This window comes from Aspergillus karnatakaensis, assembly GCF_047715665.1.
Source record: "Aspergillus karnatakaensis strain CBS 102800 unplaced genomic scaffold BJY04scaffold_48, whole genome shotgun sequence".
NCBI classification, from domain to species: Eukaryota; Fungi; Ascomycota; class Eurotiomycetes; order Eurotiales; family Aspergillaceae; genus Aspergillus; species Aspergillus karnatakaensis.
In genome coordinates this window covers 81,447-99,103 of record NW_027395760.1, presented here as the reverse complement: position 1 = coordinate 99,103, position 17,657 = coordinate 81,447, and the positions used below count along the sequence as shown (strand labels likewise).

The following is a 17,657-nucleotide window of genomic DNA, read 5'->3' as shown; positions in this document are numbered from 1 at the left end:
TATACATGACTGGGTTGCCGAGGAAGCTGTGTTGGCGGAATCCCTTATGTGAGTATACGGGCCGCTAGTTATACGTCCGGGCCGTTCTGTTCTGTCTGACCGGCTAGATCTAACAATGGAGAAACCAGTTACAATGATTATGTAAAGATTCGAGTATCCTAAGGTTTGGACTACACGATTTCCAAGCACGCACCAAACAAGCCCAGAAATAGCCTTTCCGGTCCCTTGAAAGAGCAGATATCCCATTATGCATCAATGCCACAAATACCATCCCGACTCATTCTGTAGGCTGATACGCATGATCTATATTGTCAGTATCTCCAATATCGCGGAGTTTCTAGTTATCGGAAGGGTCCACAATGCACCGATCAGAGAATAGTTTCAGCCCCCTGTCAAAATAAGAGCTGAGCGCGAGAACTGGGTGAAGCGATGCCAGTCCCAGCGGCTTAGTGAAACGATGTCGCGTCAGCGCTGTCACTGTGCCCCAGTGTGAAGTGATCATCGGACCGCTAGCCAATACATGAGCAACATCAAAGTCAAATCGCTTTGTAGATATGGGATAGCAGTCGTCGGACCTTGCTCAGCGTGCTTAGTAGTCGTAGTAGTAGCTGCACAGATCGAGTCATTCCAAAATACATAGTCCAATAACGCCTGCTACCTCCGCCTCCTCTCATGGATTGTCCTATGCGTCCTCATCTCATGCCTCTTCAGATCGCTCCTCCGTGTATAGCATCTACCGCACTTCGAACAGCAAAACGGCATCACTCCTTGATGTGACTTTATATGATCGTCGAAGTCGTTCTCTCTCGAAAACAACCCATGGCAGGTAGTGCACTCCAATATCTTTCGTACAGTCTGCCGAGGGGCCACCACTTTATTTGGTCAAGGTAAGCTTGGAATATCGGGGTGGTATCGTTCATTGTGGGACGTGAGTTCGGCGTTTGTGCGGAAGCCCGAAGCCAGGGACAGATCGCTCGCAGCATTTAACAAGGCAATGAAAAAATAAACATCACAGTCAACATGATTTATTCGAAGGCTGTTGGTTTTGAAGCTTTTGTGGGAGTAAAAGCGCATGGGAATCAAGTGGTCGAGATGCGGCCGCCCCGATCGCTGGAGTTCCTTGCGGAGACATAGGTACTTGTTTGGGCGTTGACTTTCCTCCGCGGCTTGCGTGCAATCTTCGAAGATGGTTCTCTTTACGGAACCGAGAGCTTTTGGTTTCCGCATCGGAGGCAGGGAAATATGTCGGGGCTGGAGGCATGGACGTCTAGGGTTGATTGCGAAAGATGCTGCTTCAGGCAGTGACACGGCACTCTCTCGTCATAGCCTCGTGGTGTAGGGTTAGCTCTATCGGGGCAGAAGCCAGCTGAAAGAGATTTCTGTGGAAGGATAGAGATGGTCGATCAAGCAGAGAGAAGAAATGACACTGGAGCGAGGAGAATCGAGATGAGCTGGCAGTGCAACGGTCTTGCGGCGCAGTGACTGGCCTACCTATGCAAGGTGCAGGCCTGTGCAGGGATCTGTTGGCGCGTGCCTTGTATTGGGAAAAGGCCTCACCGTCACTTGATTTGGACCATGAGGCCAGGCTGAGATGAGGCTAAGTCATACCAACGCAAGTTCGTTTTTATATCAGGAAATGAATGATTCTGCTTAAGGTGGGAACCAAATTTCTGATCATATCTAACCAGAAGGCTATAGATTAGCTGTTTGAGAAGCATTGATACAGTCCGCACATTCCGCTTAGCGGTAGAGAAGCTAAGACCGTACGGTAGACACCAACTGAGGAAAGCTTTCATTTGAACGTGTCGGACGATGGGATCTGGATCTGGAACTGACATTATTGATCTAAGACCACGTCTCTCACCATGGATAGGATTGGTTCTGACTATCATCCAACCACTCTTCCAGACGATAGGTCCTATTTTGATCCGATCCCCCTTTGTAGGCTTGATTACTACTCGACAACTATAGATCATTGTAAATAATATACTCGTTAATCTGTCCCAAGGCTTCTTAAAGCCTTTTATTCGCACCGACTGGCTTCAGGACTTGAGGTCTCACCTGGACTGTTAGACACCCTACACTCTTTTTACGTGATGCCTCATTATATGTTCTGAACATGCAACCCAAGGTACATAGGTCGTATAGTCATGGAAGTATACTACCACTCTGTATTGATCTTGCCGATCATACTCAGCACTTCCTTCTATTGCTAGTTCTGTTCCAGATTCAGGTTCTAAATATGTTCTTTGGGGGAGGAAGGCCGCTATTACAGTTTACACCAACAGTGAGGCTGTATATCCCGCCACCTCTATGCCCTAGATATAATCGAAGACGGACCAAGCACCAAACCCGAAAACGATAATAGCAGCACTCGTTCACTGCTTACTCCCTCTTGTATCCCATGTGACTTTGTCCAAGTACGCAGCCAACGCAAACACACGATAGTTGTCTGCATTATACAAAGATAGTTTGCGGTTACTAATGACCAGAGCATTCCGGTATCCATAGGCAACGATGTCGCCTTCCACAATCTGATCAACAACTTCCGGGCAATAGTGTTAGCATTAACCTTCAACGGAGCAGAATGAAGCACGTAGGGTACTTACTCTGTGGACTGATATAATGCATCATCTCGTGTAAGAACACCGCGCCAACATTCATAAAACTATTGATCTCCTTGCCCTTCGGCCACGATTCCTGCTCAGCATAAAGCGCTTCGAGGGTCGGGTCGTCCCAGACGCGATCACAAAGGATCACCAAGTGTGATTTGCGGAAGGTCGAAGCATACACGCCGTTGGCACAGTGCTTCATCCGCTCGTCGGCGTTTGGGTTGTCCTCGGTTCTTATCTTTCTCGGTGCCACGGTGATGGTTCCTTTTCCTTCCCCAACTTGGAGTACACCTTTCGCGTTCCTTTCGGACCAGTACGCTGAATACCAGAATCCTGGGTCCATGTCAGCTGTCATTCGTGTCCGCGTCCTGGAGTTATGGGGTCTGTACGTTTGCTAACCTCCATGTCGGCGCCCTTTCCATTGTATCCTACATCTCTGTAGGTCTGAACAAACTGAAGGTCAAGGTCTCCGCACATCAACTTTCCACCATCTTCCCGGCTGCCGCTGAGGAGCCTGTTAAGGACCATAGTGTAGTTACCTAGTAAGAGCAAGTCAGGGTGAGCTTGCAGAGAGAGAGAGAGAGAGAGAGAGAGACAGGTAGAGAGAAGGGAAGAACGGCGGTGGTCTGAACGGCAGGAGCATGACTTACCTCTAGCCCACGTCAAGATACTTCTGGCATCAGCACCGAATGTGAACTTAGAGCCAAAGTACTGGAATGGGAACTCTGGCTGGATCCCAAACATGTCCGCTGCTAAGAATCCCAAACGGCGTGTTTCGCCAGAGGCCGAATGTGATTTATCCTGGGTGAAGGGCTCTAAGGCCTGGATGGCGATTGAAGCGAGCCGGGCAGCTTCCTGGACCATAGTATCGAGGTCCCGACCAAAGCAACCGGCGTCCACGCCATCGGGTGCGAGTTCAAAGAGGTCGCTTGCACGCAGTGCGGAGATCTGCTCTTCTGTTGCTTGGGCCACGGCCGGGATGAAGAAACAGCCGATGCCGGCAATGGCAAGTAGAGAGTTCAAAAAATGCATTCTTGGATGGCAAGGGGAGGAGGATGATGGGATAGTGAGTCTTGAACGGGGTTAACGCAGCTTTCGTTTACTATCTCTCCTTATATATCCAAATTTTTGCGCCCTCGGTTCAGTATGGCCTTTTGGACACCGCGCAAAGGTGCACTGATACCCTTCAGATATCATCTTAGGCCGGCGCAGGCGGCCTGGAGACAAGGCCTGCGCCTCCGGCAAGGCCGCAGGACATAGTTAGAGATCTCTACGAATATTAATAGAACTTGATCTAGATCGCAGTTGACCTCAAGCCATGTTATTTGAGAAAGACGCCTTGCGTGCGAATATGTGGCTCAGCATTGGGCCGGTCAATTCCAAAATACGATACCTTCTTTCTCTTCCAATGGAAAGAGCCTCCCGTATTTCCAATGTAAGGCCACATTGGATGTTGAACCCTTTGGCATTCTTCAAATGGTCTGGGGGTAAGGCCGCCAGACCCGCCCGTGAGGATTGCACGGCAGCCAACGTAAGCACGCCGGGGAGGGGCGTGTCTCAGCACTTTGACTTATATCACTGGACTGCCTAGAGTTAACCTTATTTTTACTTCGCCTGCGGCGCTGGCCAGCCAAACTTCGGCCCCCCGTCGCAAACATGGGTCGATGCCTCAAGGGACCCTTCTTGGGAGGCCTGAATCATATCCCAAACCACTGCCTCAACTGCGCATGCGGGGAATCAGAGCAGACACGGTGCTTATCATTTCCACGGTCCGGTCGGTGCTTTCATACTAAATAAAGCTCCCGTGGAGGGGCGCCCTAGCTAGGGTTCAGTCGGCCTTAGGGGTGGTCCCTATCCATGTGGATTACCAAGCGCTTGCCCTTACATGCTCTAAGCCAATATGGGTTTTTGAGCAGGCTCCTTGACATGGATTAAGAGCGAGACGGGCCCTTCTATAAATGAGTCCTTTCTGCCGGTCGAAGCAAGTCCAATCCACCACTACCTCATTGCGGTAGGCTCCTCAAGTTCTGTCAGAACCTGCTTGCATTTGTTACAGATTCCTTCACTTTCTGAATATACTTTCATTCGACCTGCCACGAAACCGAGCGCCCCGTTCGCAATGCGTTTCGTCAAAACCAGCTTGACAGCGGGCTGCCTTCTTGCAAGGTCAGCATTGTCCGCGCCCTTACTCAGCCATAAACTCCTCGCTCGTCAAGATGATGGTAGCTGCACCGAGCCTCATTGGCAAGACTTGGGCACTGTCGCCCAAGAACTCCTCGTCAATGTCCCGGGGGACTTCGCTGTCGCAACTATGTGGATCGGTGATATAGACGGTAGGTCGGACAAGGACATGTCTCGAAATCCTGGTCACTGAAGTCGATACTAACTTCTATAGGCGACGGCAAAGAGGATATCATCCTAATAAGCAATGACGGCGCTGCAATCACCTGGCGCAATACGGGCAATCTTCCCGATGCCGGTCTCGGTCGCAACTGGGAAAATATCGGGCAGATCATGCCCGCCACCGGGGAGGATGGGACGAAGGTGAGATTTGCTGATCTTGATGGGGATGGGCTTGAAGACTATCTTGTCTTGTATGAGAGTGGAGGTGTCAAAGCGTGGAGGAATACTGGGAATGCTAGGGAGGGTCAGGGTAATAGTTTCCAAGAAATCGGCGTGATTGCATCCGGGGTTGGCGCTGCTGGGTCGAAAGTGCGCTTTGCTGATGCCAATGGTATGACTTTTGTTTGAGCAGATTGGTTTCAATGCTGACACACACGCAGGGGACGGCCTCACTGACTATCTGGTCGTCTGGGATGGTGGACAGGTTGACGCCTACTTGGGTGATGGGTCCAAGTTCAATCCAATCGGTAGAATAGCCAATGGGGTTGGGGAACCAGGCGACTTCGTGCAGTTCGGTGACATTAATGGCGATGGCCGTGATGACTACCTTGTGGTCAAGGATGGTGGGGTGGTTGAGGCTTGGTTGAACACAGGCGATCTCAATGCTCAACAGAACATCCCTACATGGGTTGGGGTGGGCATTATTGGGATGGGCGGCCAGAACCAGATTCTATTCGCTGATTTGAACGGCGATGGCAAGGACGATTATCTGAATGTCAACGTGGAGGCTACTACTGTGGACGCCAATCTCAATATATGTGCAGCGAACGGGGGAATAGACGAGGCCCAGACAGATGATGATATCGATGAGAGCGACGACAGCACAAGCGACAGTGAAAGCTCAGATGAAATTACCGAGAATGATCAAACCAGCGATGGTCCAGATGACAGCAGTCCTGATGAAGCTGATGAGGGAGAGGAGAATGAGCAAGCCAGTGACAGCCCGGATAACAGCAGCCCTGACAATACTGATGTTGGTGATGATGACGAGGACAATGAAAGCAATGACACCAGCGACAGCTCTGATAACAATAGTTCGGACAGCAACTCGGACAGCAACTCGGACAGCAACTCGGACAGCAACTCGGACAGCAACTCGGACAGCAATAACTCAGATAGCAGTGACTCCCCGGACACCAGCAACCAGGAAACTGGTGACGAGGGTGACGATGACGACGATGAAGGCCTTCCGGTGCTGCCGGAACCAAGCCCGCTTATTTCCGACGACTTTGCATTCCAGGATGGCGAGGCAGTCGAAGCTATTGCTCCCATTGTGGAAGCAAATAGGGAGAAGTTCTTCTTGTATGACAAGATAGCGAGCGAGGTTGCCGCTAAAGACAGCACGGAGGAGGACGATAGCGAGGAAGACACGATTCCTACCATCTCAGAGATTACTATAGAGAGCGGGAATGGTTACTTTGAGGAGACATACGACCTTGATTAGTATTGAAACATATCTACTTGTCTCTCCCGCTACGGTGTGAATTACCAGAGATCGAGTCTGGAAAGTGCTTGCTGGTCATTATTCCAGCACAGCACATCCAATTTTATACACGTGTTTCTAGTTTGACTTCCTCATCCGGTTCTTTTGATATTTCCACCCACCGAGCCTCAGTAAACAATGCATCGGATGTTTTCAAGCCTAAAAACCTGGGGTATTCCGGGGGGGAATACCCCCGCTTAAGCAGAATGTCTGTGATACTTAGATGGAAAGCAGTTGTATCCCGGCTTTGAGTTTCTTACTTTCGAAAGCTATGTCAGAGATGTCCTTGATGGCAAGGCGCAGGGTGTTTATCAGATCAAAGGATAATCACAGCATACAGACGATTGGGGAAGGCTGTGAAGCTGCAGTGTCATATTACAGAGAGATACAGGGGCACATGCCTACGGAGATTTGGGATGGTCCCAGACTTTATCATTACTGACACTTGCTAAGATGAATAGGAGGATCTCAGTACATTTATTTAGATATCTGTTATCCCGAAAACCCACTTGCATCACACTTGGAGTCTCTAAACAGCCATCACGAAAGGAGATTTAGTCTTTTGTTTTCATTTTCAATGACGGCAGGATCAACCCATGCCTAGATAAATAGTGCAAAGCCAGACGTGATTCAGAAAAAAACACTTGGGTACCCAAGCTAGTCTCCAACTATCGACCACATGCTCAATTCAAGTACAGCGATTTGTGCAGATTCAGAGGATAATTAGAGCACGACTGCTCTTTCCTATATATAAATAGTATAGATTCCGAGATGCCTCAGGAATCATACAGATTCTGAAGCAGAAATAGTGACTTGATCCTCAGTACATTTAGAAATCAGACCTCAAAGATCTCAGTTCTTCATTTGATTTATTCCTCCATGAAGAGTCCGCTCAAAACAGATACAGAGGGAGAAGGAGGGAGAGAGACTAATAGAACAGAATGGTGGTCTGAAGGGCACGAGCATGACTTACTCCTGGCTTACCCGAGTATATATCTGCCGTCAGAACTACATTCCAACGTCGAGTTAAAGTAGATGAATGGGAACTCAGTATTCCAGGCGACGCCTTTCGCCAGAGATGGCGTGTAATTCGTCGGCTAGCGAATTTCTTTGCTGCTAGACCACTCCAGCCCATAAGATCATCAACCCTGATTTTCAGAAGATAGTGATCTCAACTGAATGCCGCAGTTGAGACAAAACGTCACCAGACTCACTAAGCGGCGGCGCAAAAGAAGTAGGTATTATGATTGCTGAACACATTATTTAGACCCGTACTCTATCATTCTCTCCCCTCGTTGTCCTCTCCAATAATTCGTCGACTGGATAATTTCAGGACACGCACTCAAAAGACCCGCCCAACGCTCGAGGAGCTTTGCACTGAACTCCCAAGCCCTTGCATCCCACGGTGCACCCCAAATAAGCAGCGACGATGTATCGTCCTTCTCAAGACTTAGCAAATCGCAGCTGAACTCCACACATATCTGATCCTCGTCTAATACCCTGGCCTGCAGCCCTAACAAGATTCTATCTCTGACACCAGGAAAAGGCAGAATATCCAACCATGGATGATGCGTTACCGATCGCTGAAGGGCCGTTGGTCGGATGTGGAGTGGGAGCTGCTCGTCTGTGCCCCTCATCGGTGGTACTGCCCCGGGACCTGGCATGTTGAATAGTGATATGCCATCGTCAGAGTTCAATAGCTCGATGGGGATGTGCAGAGCCCCAGCGTTCTGGATTAGAGCGTTGAGTGCGTTTAGTCTCGTTACGCCCGGGAGGTCTGAGGGTCGGATGAGGTTTAGCTGTGGACTTGCGGACACCCGCCGGAGGAGATCTAGGGCCTTTTGGCGAGCCCGTAAGTGGGGGTGTGTGGTGACCACAACGGTGACAGGCAGATCTGTGGTAGGTGTCTGGGTGTTCACAATGTCGACAGGAGCTACAGATGGCAGCGAGTGGGCTGGTTCAAACCTCTGCGCATGCCTGCGCAACCCTGCTCGTGGTCAGTGGAATATAACCAAGAAGTGCATCCCGGAGGAGAGAGGCTTACGGTGCGCGCGTTGATTGAGGCGATTTTGTCTCCTCTTTCTCTCTTCTCGAGAGGTGATTCCACTCCAGTCGTCAGCCTCGGCCACAGGGGCGCTGGACTGGGACTGCATGGTTGGTGGATGTTCCTAGACAGAAATCGGAGTTGAAGCGGGAGGGGATTAGGTGGCGGCTTTAGGATATTAGTCGGCGTCTTCAGGGCTGACCTTAGGGGATCTTAGGTCGCATCCTGCGCCAACCCCGGCTGCAGCTGGCTGACACCCCTGTTCGTTGTTTCAGCCAATGGCCATGAGAAATCTCCCCCGAAGTGGAGTCGTTGAATATAAACACAATATGCACGATTCAGGTATGCTGCGGCCAAGGTCTCATCGGAGTTTACATGTGCGGTAGATTGTGGTCGAGAGTTGGATATAAAAGGTCTCTGCCCTGCCATCCGAATGAATCTGCCATCATACTCTGCCTATCATCTTAACCATCAACACAGCGTTATCACCGTAATTTTCCACTGCTCCATTTCAGAATGGCATTCGACTTCGCACCCTATGCCAAGGGGCACGACTCCCTCAACGGCCCCGACGATGCACGACCCACAGCCCTTCGTATTGTCCGTGACCTAGACCTCGATGGAAAGCTTGAGGATAAAGTCTTCGTCATCACAGGCGGAACATCGGGCCTTGGATATGAGACTGCACGCGCGATACATGCTACCGGCGGGGACCTCTACATCACGGGCCGCGACCTCAAGAAAGGCACAGAGGTAGCAAAAGCCCTCGTTGACGATGGCCGCCCCGGAAAAGTCGTCTTCATCCATATCGAGCTCGACTCCCTTGACAGTGTTCGCAGAGGCGCACTGGAGATTTTAGAGAGGAGTAATGGGCGGGTGAATGTTCTGATCAACAACGCCGGTACGAGTCACGTTGATTTGCTGTCCCTCCTCCAGTTATGCTACTTGTAAACACTAACTCCCGGACGAAGGAATCATGATGCCCCCCTACACCCTCACGAAGGACAACCACGAATCCCAATTCGGGATAAACCACCTCGCCCACTTCCAGCTTTTCCATATTCTCAAGCCCGCTCTACTTGCGTCTGCAACACCCTCCGTCTGCGCTAGGGTGGTGAACATCACATCCGGGGGCCACCGTCTGTCCCCCCTGGATACATCCGACTACAAGCTGACGTCGGACTACACTCCGTTCCGAGGCTACGGGGCGTCCAAGACCGCGAACATTTATTTCTCCAACGAAATCACCCGCCGCTATGGATCCGGAGGTGTGCAAGCGTACTCCGTGCAGCCTGGCATGGCGACTACGAATATTGTCCAGTATTTACACCCGGACATGCTGGAGCTCTATACCTCTTTTCCTGGTGGCAAGCAGTTTATCAAGTCTGCCGCGCAGGGGGCTGCGACGATTGTGCTTGTTGCGCTGCACCCCGAGCTGGAGGGGAAGGGCGGCGGGTATTTTGAGGATTGCACTGTTAGCGGACGCGCCGAGGGGGATGATCCCATGGTGCATCCGAGGGGGTATGCTCCATGGGTTGAGGATAGGGAGAGTGCGAGGAGGCTTTGGAAGGATAGTCTCGCTATGATTGGGGTGGACGATGAGTAGGCGGTGCTACTTTAGGAGGTGCAAGGACAAACTATTGGATTACTGAATTAGATAGTAGATATTTAATCTTCCTACATACCATGGAGATATTTTTATTCTGTATTGTCGGGGCGACGTAGATATAATACTGAATCTGATGGCCCCTAGTCAAGGTCGTATGTCTCCTCAATGTAACGATTCCCCCTCTGGATGGTGATTTCGCTAATGGTAGGCGGCGTGTCGTCTTCCGCGTCTGCCTCAGTTGTATAGTGAGTGAGCTCTGCTGTAGTCAAAAGAGCTTTCTATAATAACAGATACTACAGAATTCTACGGCGTTGCAGTCAAGTGCTTATTCCGTGTTCCATTATATCCCGGGGGATAGGGGCAGAGGGACATATAACTGTAACATTTGGGCTAGGCTAGTAAGAACGTCGTGATATAGGCAATCAAACCTCAGTATCCTGGCAGGCTACCTGAATGAATCATCGCGAAAAGAAGAACATTAGTATTTCTGTATTTTTTCGTTTCAGTCAGGCTCGGATTGAACCGTGCCTGAATAGCAGACCCTAGGCCGAAAAGCAATTCACAGATGTCCTGAAGTCCGAATCCAGCTCCATCCCAAAGCCAACAACCATCTTCATAAACAGGGTCTAATAGTAATATCAGAGACTCTTCGCGGGGTCGGGAGCGGTACAATACCTGTGGGACGTTTCACTCTCCCGCCTCAAGCCAGCAGCTTATCGAGATCCAGCACATCGGGTGGCACCTTGTCAGTGATCTGTGAGATCTTGAGAAATTGCAGGCGAGACTGCATGGGGTCGCTCTTTGCCTGCTCCACCTTCCACGTACCGGGAATCCCATACCTGTGTGCCAGTAGCTCCTGCAGGTACTTCTCGTCCATGTTCTGCTTCTTCGGAAAATCGAGCATGATATGGAGGCGGAACAGGTCATTGTTTGACGCTGGGTTCTTGGGAAGAGTAACGAGCTGCCATCTGATAAACACTTTCCGGGATAGTTCGCCCTTTTTGAACCTGTTGTCGAGGGTTTCGCGGATCCGCTTCATGAAGGGGACAACGATGAGCTTGCGGTCTTGCTCCGCGAATACGGTCGGGTCGCAGGATCTGTCTGTTGTGAGGTAGTAGGTGTGGTTGTCCTTGGTGTTGAAGAGTTTGTATTCCTGATAAATCCCGGTTACTGTGCGGTCCCGTAACATGGCGGCGCAGGTTTTGCACTGTTTTCCTGGATACTCGCAGGGCGTGGGTTTCTCATACGCGGTCTTGGTCTTTGATTGAGACATTTTGGATATCTTTGATCAGTCAAGGAATAATCAGGCTGTTTAGTATGGGTTTGACCTTAGAATGTGAAGTTTTGATGAGAGGATGTGAAGGGAGTTGCTGATTGATGTTGGAGGGTCCTGACATCAGGCAAGTTTATAAACATTGCAGGACAAAGGCAAGCATGAGTCGGGATAGTCCTTTCGGTGGAAACACGGAGGACTCCGAGACACACTGGTTTTACTGTGTTTGATTCACTTATTATCCTCGCTCTTTATCCATCGTTGAGTCTTGAGACAAGCCCTATGTCTCTTATGCAGGCGCTGAAAGACGAGGCATATCCTTTGACTGGAGGACAATGCCTTCTTTGTCCAGTCAGTAACAAGTCCAATCGAGGATTAGTAGCCAAAACATATCCTCCCATTCGAGAGGTTGTCCCTTTGTTGTTGTCCAAAAATCCTTTTGTCATAGGATTACAAAGGTCCTCGTAGGCATGATCAAAAACAGGCTCTTTCCCAATAAAACTGGCTGTAACCGAAGTAGTTCCAACGCGACTTAGGGTTTAGGCTTCATGTTAAGCGGAGTTCGAATAACTATTTAGGGTTATGTCCTTGTCTTTAGACACTGATAACCCGGAAGATAAGTTAGGTCTCTGTATGATCGATGACCCAAGATTAACATCAGGTAAAGTTGAGAAGTCGAAGAGTATATTCTCCGTCCCTTTCAACATTGTCTTTGGTTCAGATTGAGCCGTCATCCTTTTCCGGTCCAAGCCCTAATGCGAATATATATCCCCACCCCTTCATCCTAACGGTTAATTGGAGAACAGCCCCAACCACGAGCAATAAAAGCAATCAGGGACCATAGAGACTACTCCAGGCAAGATGTACAGTATCCAGCTCTTCATTAAATAGCCCAGGAACACCACTAACACAACAAGGCTCGAAAGCATTGCACTGCAGGCGGAATCTCCAACTCCAAAATCTTGGCAGAGTAGCTTGGCAAGGACCCTGCGGACGAGGACCTTGGTAGCCGCGATACCACCCTTCTTTTTCTGCGCCAATCGCCCCAAATTGGTTCGACTTTCCCCTTGTATATCACACCACACCATGCATCTCTCCAACCTCCTCCTCCCCCTCCTATTCGGCACCTCAATCGCCCAAGTCGTCCAACTAGCCGACTCCCAGGGACCCCCAAACGAAATAACCCAAGTCATCGTCGCAAACATCACAGAACTCGACACTCCGAGCCCCCGGCAGGAAGAAGAATACACCCGCCTTCAAAAACGCCTCGACAGGAAAACAGGAACTTGGGACAAGAACCATCCTCGATACCGCCTCCTCAATGCGCTTTACGGATTCAGTCGGTATAAAGAGCGTAATTTCGCGGAGGTGAAGCGCTTGCGGGATCTGTATAAGCATGTTTCCAAGGCTCAGAAGAAAACAATTGAGAAGGTCGTTGGGTATACGAAGAAGATTAATACCGTCGAACATCTTTTCGAGGATAATGATGTCATTGCGAGGGATATCGTGCGCTTTGGGATGGAGTTTTATGGGGTCGAGCAGAGCGAGTTGGATGAGTTTATTGCTGAGGCGGAGAAGGAGAAGAGGGTGGCTGATCGGACGAGTGTGGTGCAGGCGATGAAGCATTTCATCCGTGATTGGTCGGAGGAGGGGAGGTTTGAGAGGGAGGATGCGTTGGGTTGTATTTTGAATATTTTGGGAGGGATGGAGAGGACTGAGGAGAAGCCGTTGAGGGTGCTTGCGCCTGGTGCGGGTGCTGGGAGGTTGGGGTACGAGATTGATGCTCTAGGAGGTATGTTTGCATTTCGCGGCAGGTTAGATGTTATACTAATGTACCGCAGGCTTTGAGGTGACGATTAACGAATGGTCGTACTACATGAACTTGGCCCACCGATATGCTGCGCAAATTTCTGCGCCCAACAGCCTTTCCTATCATCCATACATCGACTGGTGGTCACACCACGCGACAACAGCCGACATGCAGCGTGGCGTGTCGTTCCCAGATTGGACCCCAGAAGCGTCGAGAGTCGTTATGGCTGAAGGCGACTTTACCACGCTCTTCCCGGAATCGGAGTCGGGGAGCTACGACGTACTGGTGTCATTGTTCTTCATCGACACTGCTCGGAACCTTATGTCGTATCTAGAAAACATCCACAGACTGCTGAAGCCTGGAGGCGTATGGATCAACCTCGGACCGCTATTATACGGGACCGGCCCATTCTTACAGCTGTCTGTGGATGAAATCATTCTGCTCAGCGAAACACTTGGTTTTGAATTTGAGGTTGAGGAAAGCTGGACAGAAGGCATATGTGGCACACCAACGGCCGGAGAGGGACTGGGCGGCAAGGTGAGAAGTATGTACATTCCGTACGCGCAAAACGCCAGAGGATTGAGTCGGAACGCCTATGATGCTCAGTTCTGGATGGCGACGAAGCGATAGAAACTTGTAACATGAATCAACCGTGACATCAGCTCCATTCGAGGGGTATCCATACAGATAGACCGAATTGAAAGCAACGCGGCTGATTGCGGCACTCTATGGTGGGGGAGTTTTATCTTAACCTGGCATTATCCCACAGTTGAACCGGAAGGCGAGCACCGTACCAGTGTGGTGTGCTCTACCTACAAGATCGGGCTAAAGATCATTCATACCTGGTACTTCTGTCGCTCTTGCGCTCAGCGCCGTGTCGGAGATGCCATTGTGAAATCCAGCTAATAGACCATGAGAAAAACGATCCGGTTGAGATTTTAGGTCTTTGCGACCCACGACACGATATTTATTACAGAGGTTCCTTATGGGCCTTGCTGATCTGGTACCCCTTGGCATGGTGCCGTCTATTCCAGCTACCGGGCAAACGAATATCATCTGGATTGACGGATGAAATAGCGACTTGCAAAGAAGTGGGGGCTTGAGGACTTCCCAAGGTTGAATTCGAGGGTGGACTGTCGGCTTGGTGTGTGAGGATTCTTCGGGCATTCAGTGTTGAGTGGATTATGATTCGCAAATGCAATGGCTCCGTGCGTTTTGCCCGTCGATTATTGCGTCGTTATGAGTTGAGCTGTTCAGACTGAGATTGGCCAAGCCGCCTCTTACGCGCCACCGTATGTACTCCGGTTGCCTTGGTGTAGATGGGTATGGGTATATGCGCAACATAAGACTCATATATCTGTGCAGCCCAAACTATCAAACTTAGAGGTACCGTTCACTGGGTTTGAAGTTCGACACACCGACTAGACCACCAATAGTTAGCTATTCTGAGTAAAAGATCAACATCCCTGCATTCTTGCGGATCATATGTGGAATCTTATAGGCCGATGTACTGCACCAGCCTCATCATCAGTTATTTCTGCTTCTGCGCTACCTTTGCTCACGTCCCCGCTTCAACCTCTGTTCTCATGAGTCGAAGCAGACATGGCTACTCAAGTCCAGAAGACAACACCTACCCTAACCGAAGACTCCCCTGTTCCGGATCATACCCAGGAAGATGTCCAGATATCTGATCAGTCGCTGCTGCGACGCATCGACTGGCGAATCCTCCCCATCATGTTTGCCGCTTATTTCCTGCAGTTCCTTGACAAGGTCGTGCTCAATGTAGGTGGCCCCTCGTGTAGGTATTTTCTTCAAATCCAGATCAACTGACCGACTCAGTACGCAAACGTGATGAAACTCCAGCCAGACCTGGGCATGTCCGGCAACGACTTCGCGTGGCTTGGAACGGGGTTTTTCATTGCTTATGCTGTTGCCGAAATCCCGCAAGGTAGACTGTCTTCCCCGCAAGAGAGGACAAGTCTAATGAATATAGGATATCTTCTCCAGAAATACCCCATCACAAAGGTTCTAGGATGCAATATCTTCCTTTGGGGCGTAATACTCTGCTGCTCCGCCGCGGCACAGCGGTACAGGGATATCCTGGCATTACGGATCCTGCTTGGAATGACCGAGGCTGTTATTGGTATTACCCCCCCTAGTACTCTCCCTGTCGAACGACTCCTGATATCCGCCATCAGCGCCCTCTCTAACCCTCTACACGAGCATGTGGTACACCCGCACCGAATCAGCCCCGCGCTTCGGCCTCTGGTACTGTGGTCTCGGAGCTGGGCAGATACTAGGCGGCCTGATCTCCTTCGGCGCGCAGCACGCACCACCATCTCTCTCCCTCGCTGGGTGGCGAATCATGTTTCTCGTCGTTGGAATCGTCAACATCCTCGTCGCGCTCCTCGTCCTCTTCTGCCTCCCCGTTTCCCCTGAAAGTGCAAGATTTCTCTCCGCAAAGGAAAAGGACCGCATTCTGCAGCGCCTTGAGACTGACTCCAGCGGTCTCGGCAACAAAACTTTCCAACCGAAGCTGATTATGACAACCTTAGCAGACACACACACCTGGCTCCTCCTCCTCCTTACCATCCTAATCACCATGCCCTCGGCACTGATAACGCAGTTCTCGTCAACCTTAATCAAGGGGTTCGGATATACGTCGAAGGAGAGCGCGCTGCTGAATATGCCTTCTGGGGTCGTGAGTATTGTCGCTACAATGCTCTCGACTGTTGCCATCGTGAGGGGCGTTCAGCGCTGGCTGGCGATTGTGGCCATGCTTGTTCCGACACTTGTGGGGTCTTGTCTTATGAGTTTCTTGCCGGAGGGGAATAAAGCGGGGACGTTGGTGGGGGTTTACTTGGTTAATGCGGTGGGTTTATATCTTTTTTTCCATCTCTAGCTTCACCTTTTGTCGGTATAGTGTACTTCGCTGACTGGTGGCAATGCTAGACCGTTGCGCCACTGATACTGATCTACGCCTGGACCGGCGCGAACTTCAAAGGCTACACCGGCAAAATCACAGGCTGTGCGCTTATCTCTGCGGGTTTTAGTGTTGCCAATATCATTTCGCCGCAGACGTTTCAGGCAAGGGATGCGCCGGGGTGACTCGCCCTCTATTTGCGGTATCAGACGAGTGGCTAATATGATTCATCAACAGATACCTTCCTGCGAAGATCACACTTGTAGCGACTAATTCGGCGGCTATGGTCGTTGCAATTATTCTGAGGGTCGTGTATGGACGAAGAAATGGAAGGGCGGATAGAGCTCGTAAGGATGCGATGGGGCGGTTTGAGGAGAGGCGCATGGGTGTTCCTGAGGGAGAGGGGTTGAATGGGAGATTTCGGTATGTGTATTGATTCCCGGGGTTTTGCTTCTCCCTTGGTGCGGGGCGACTATTGGACATGGATAGTTTGTGATGGCTGTCCCAGTTCTCTAGGGTATTACCGACGAGTAGTGAGATCGTGGACGAAGTCATCAGCATACATGAAGATTTGAGGTTGCTGGCTTATCCGACTAGCTTGTGCAACGGGGAAGGAATAGAATTAAAGTGTGACGCTGAGAATGCCATGTCCGAGAGTGCTGGTTGCGTTCCACCGAGTAAAACGAGACTGTCATGATACCATGGTTGTGCTAGACTGGTGAGGCAAATACGGAGTATCCTGGCTGAAAGACCTGGTCAGGGGGCTTCGGGTATGGCACGACGTCGCATGTGTCCTCAGATGTCAGGATTTCCTGTAGAGTACGTAGTAGTAAGCAGAACCTTCGTTCAACCACATCGTCGGGTCGGACCCAAGGAGTTTAGAAGAAGGTCCGCACCTTAAAAAGCGGGGCTCAACCTTGACCCCTCACACCACCTCCCCGATAACCTTTCCATCAACCACCCTTTGTACAACACGCCACAACAACCAATCCACCCATCCTCTGAATCCCTTCATGCCAGCAAAAAATCCACAATGACACCCCCCACGCTCACAAAATTCAAACTAATCTTCCACGTCCCCCCACCCGCCCTCGAATCCGTCAAATCCGCCATCTTCGCCGCCGGCGCCGGAAAGTACCCTGGACCCGGAAACTACACCGAATGCTGCTGGGTTACCTCTGGGACGGGTCAGTTCCGGCCTGGTGACGCGGCGAATCCGCATGTTGGGGCTGTGGGGGAGCTAGAGAAGATCGAGGAGTTGAGGGTCGAGACACTGTGTGTTGGGGAGGATGTTGCGAGGAGGGCGGTTGAGGCTTTGAAGAGGTGTGTTTTCTTTCTGCTCATACATTGGAGGAAAGGGATAGGTGAGAGCTAATGACGATTGTGCAGGGCGCATCCGTATGAGGAGCCGTCGTATGGGGTGTTTCGGTTGGAGAATTTTTGAGGGTGGGTGTGTATAGCTAGGGATATGGATCTGGAAGCTGGCAATGGACATTCAGC

At 50.6% G+C, this 17,657-nt stretch overlaps 5 protein-coding genes across 5 annotated transcripts; 3 read left to right on the top strand and 2 right to left on the bottom strand.

The window, feature by feature from the left end:
- Positions 1-4,731: 4,731 nt before the first annotated feature.
- Positions 4,732-6,459, top strand: BJY04DRAFT_221336 (FG-GAP repeat domain-containing protein; the record flags this gene model as incomplete). The annotated part of the gene is made up of 3 exons (XM_073717087.1): positions 4,732-4,945; positions 5,008-5,346; positions 5,396-6,459. The coding sequence occupies 3 exons, from the start codon at positions 4,732-4,734 to the stop codon at positions 6,457-6,459; spliced, it is 1,617 nt and encodes a 538-aa protein (XP_073568002.1).
- Positions 6,460-7,757: 1,298 nt separating this feature from the next.
- BJY04DRAFT_221335 (uncharacterized protein) lies at positions 7,758-8,651 on the bottom strand (the record flags this gene model as incomplete). Its single annotated transcript, XM_073717086.1, has 2 exons — positions 7,758-8,485; positions 8,543-8,651. 2 exons carry the CDS (start codon positions 8,649-8,651, stop codon positions 7,758-7,760), a joined length of 837 nt encoding a protein of 278 aa, XP_073568001.1.
- A 407-nt stretch (positions 8,652-9,058) lies between these two features.
- On the top strand, positions 9,059-10,148 carry BJY04DRAFT_209410 (short-chain dehydrogenase; the record flags this gene model as incomplete). Its single annotated transcript, XM_073714118.1, has 2 exons — positions 9,059-9,443; positions 9,514-10,148. 2 exons carry the CDS (start codon positions 9,059-9,061, stop codon positions 10,146-10,148), a joined length of 1,020 nt encoding a protein of 339 aa, XP_073568000.1.
- A 369-nt stretch (positions 10,149-10,517) lies between these two features.
- Positions 10,518-11,550, bottom strand: BJY04DRAFT_114577 (uncharacterized protein). The gene has a single exon (XM_073708220.1). It carries the CDS (start codon positions 11,422-11,424, stop codon positions 10,852-10,854), a length of 573 nt encoding a protein of 190 aa, XP_073567999.1. The 5' UTR covers positions 11,425-11,550; the 3' UTR covers positions 10,518-10,851.
- A 960-nt stretch (positions 11,551-12,510) lies between these two features.
- Positions 12,511-17,601, top strand: BJY04DRAFT_209409 (N2227-like protein-domain-containing protein; the record flags this gene model as incomplete). The annotated part of the gene is made up of 9 exons (XM_073714117.1): positions 12,511-13,216; positions 13,266-13,778; positions 14,835-15,016; positions 15,242-15,377; positions 15,433-15,935; positions 16,187-16,338; positions 16,395-16,580; positions 17,178-17,480; positions 17,547-17,601. 9 exons carry the CDS (start codon positions 12,511-12,513, stop codon positions 17,599-17,601), a joined length of 2,736 nt encoding a protein of 911 aa, XP_073567998.1.
- Positions 17,602-17,657: the final 56 nt, after the last annotated feature.

Excerpts from the sequence above, each read along its gene's own strand:
- BJY04DRAFT_114577 (XM_073708220.1), bottom strand. The coding sequence starts at position 11,424 with ATGTCTCAATCAAAGACCAAGACCGCGTATGAGAAACCCACGCCCTGC.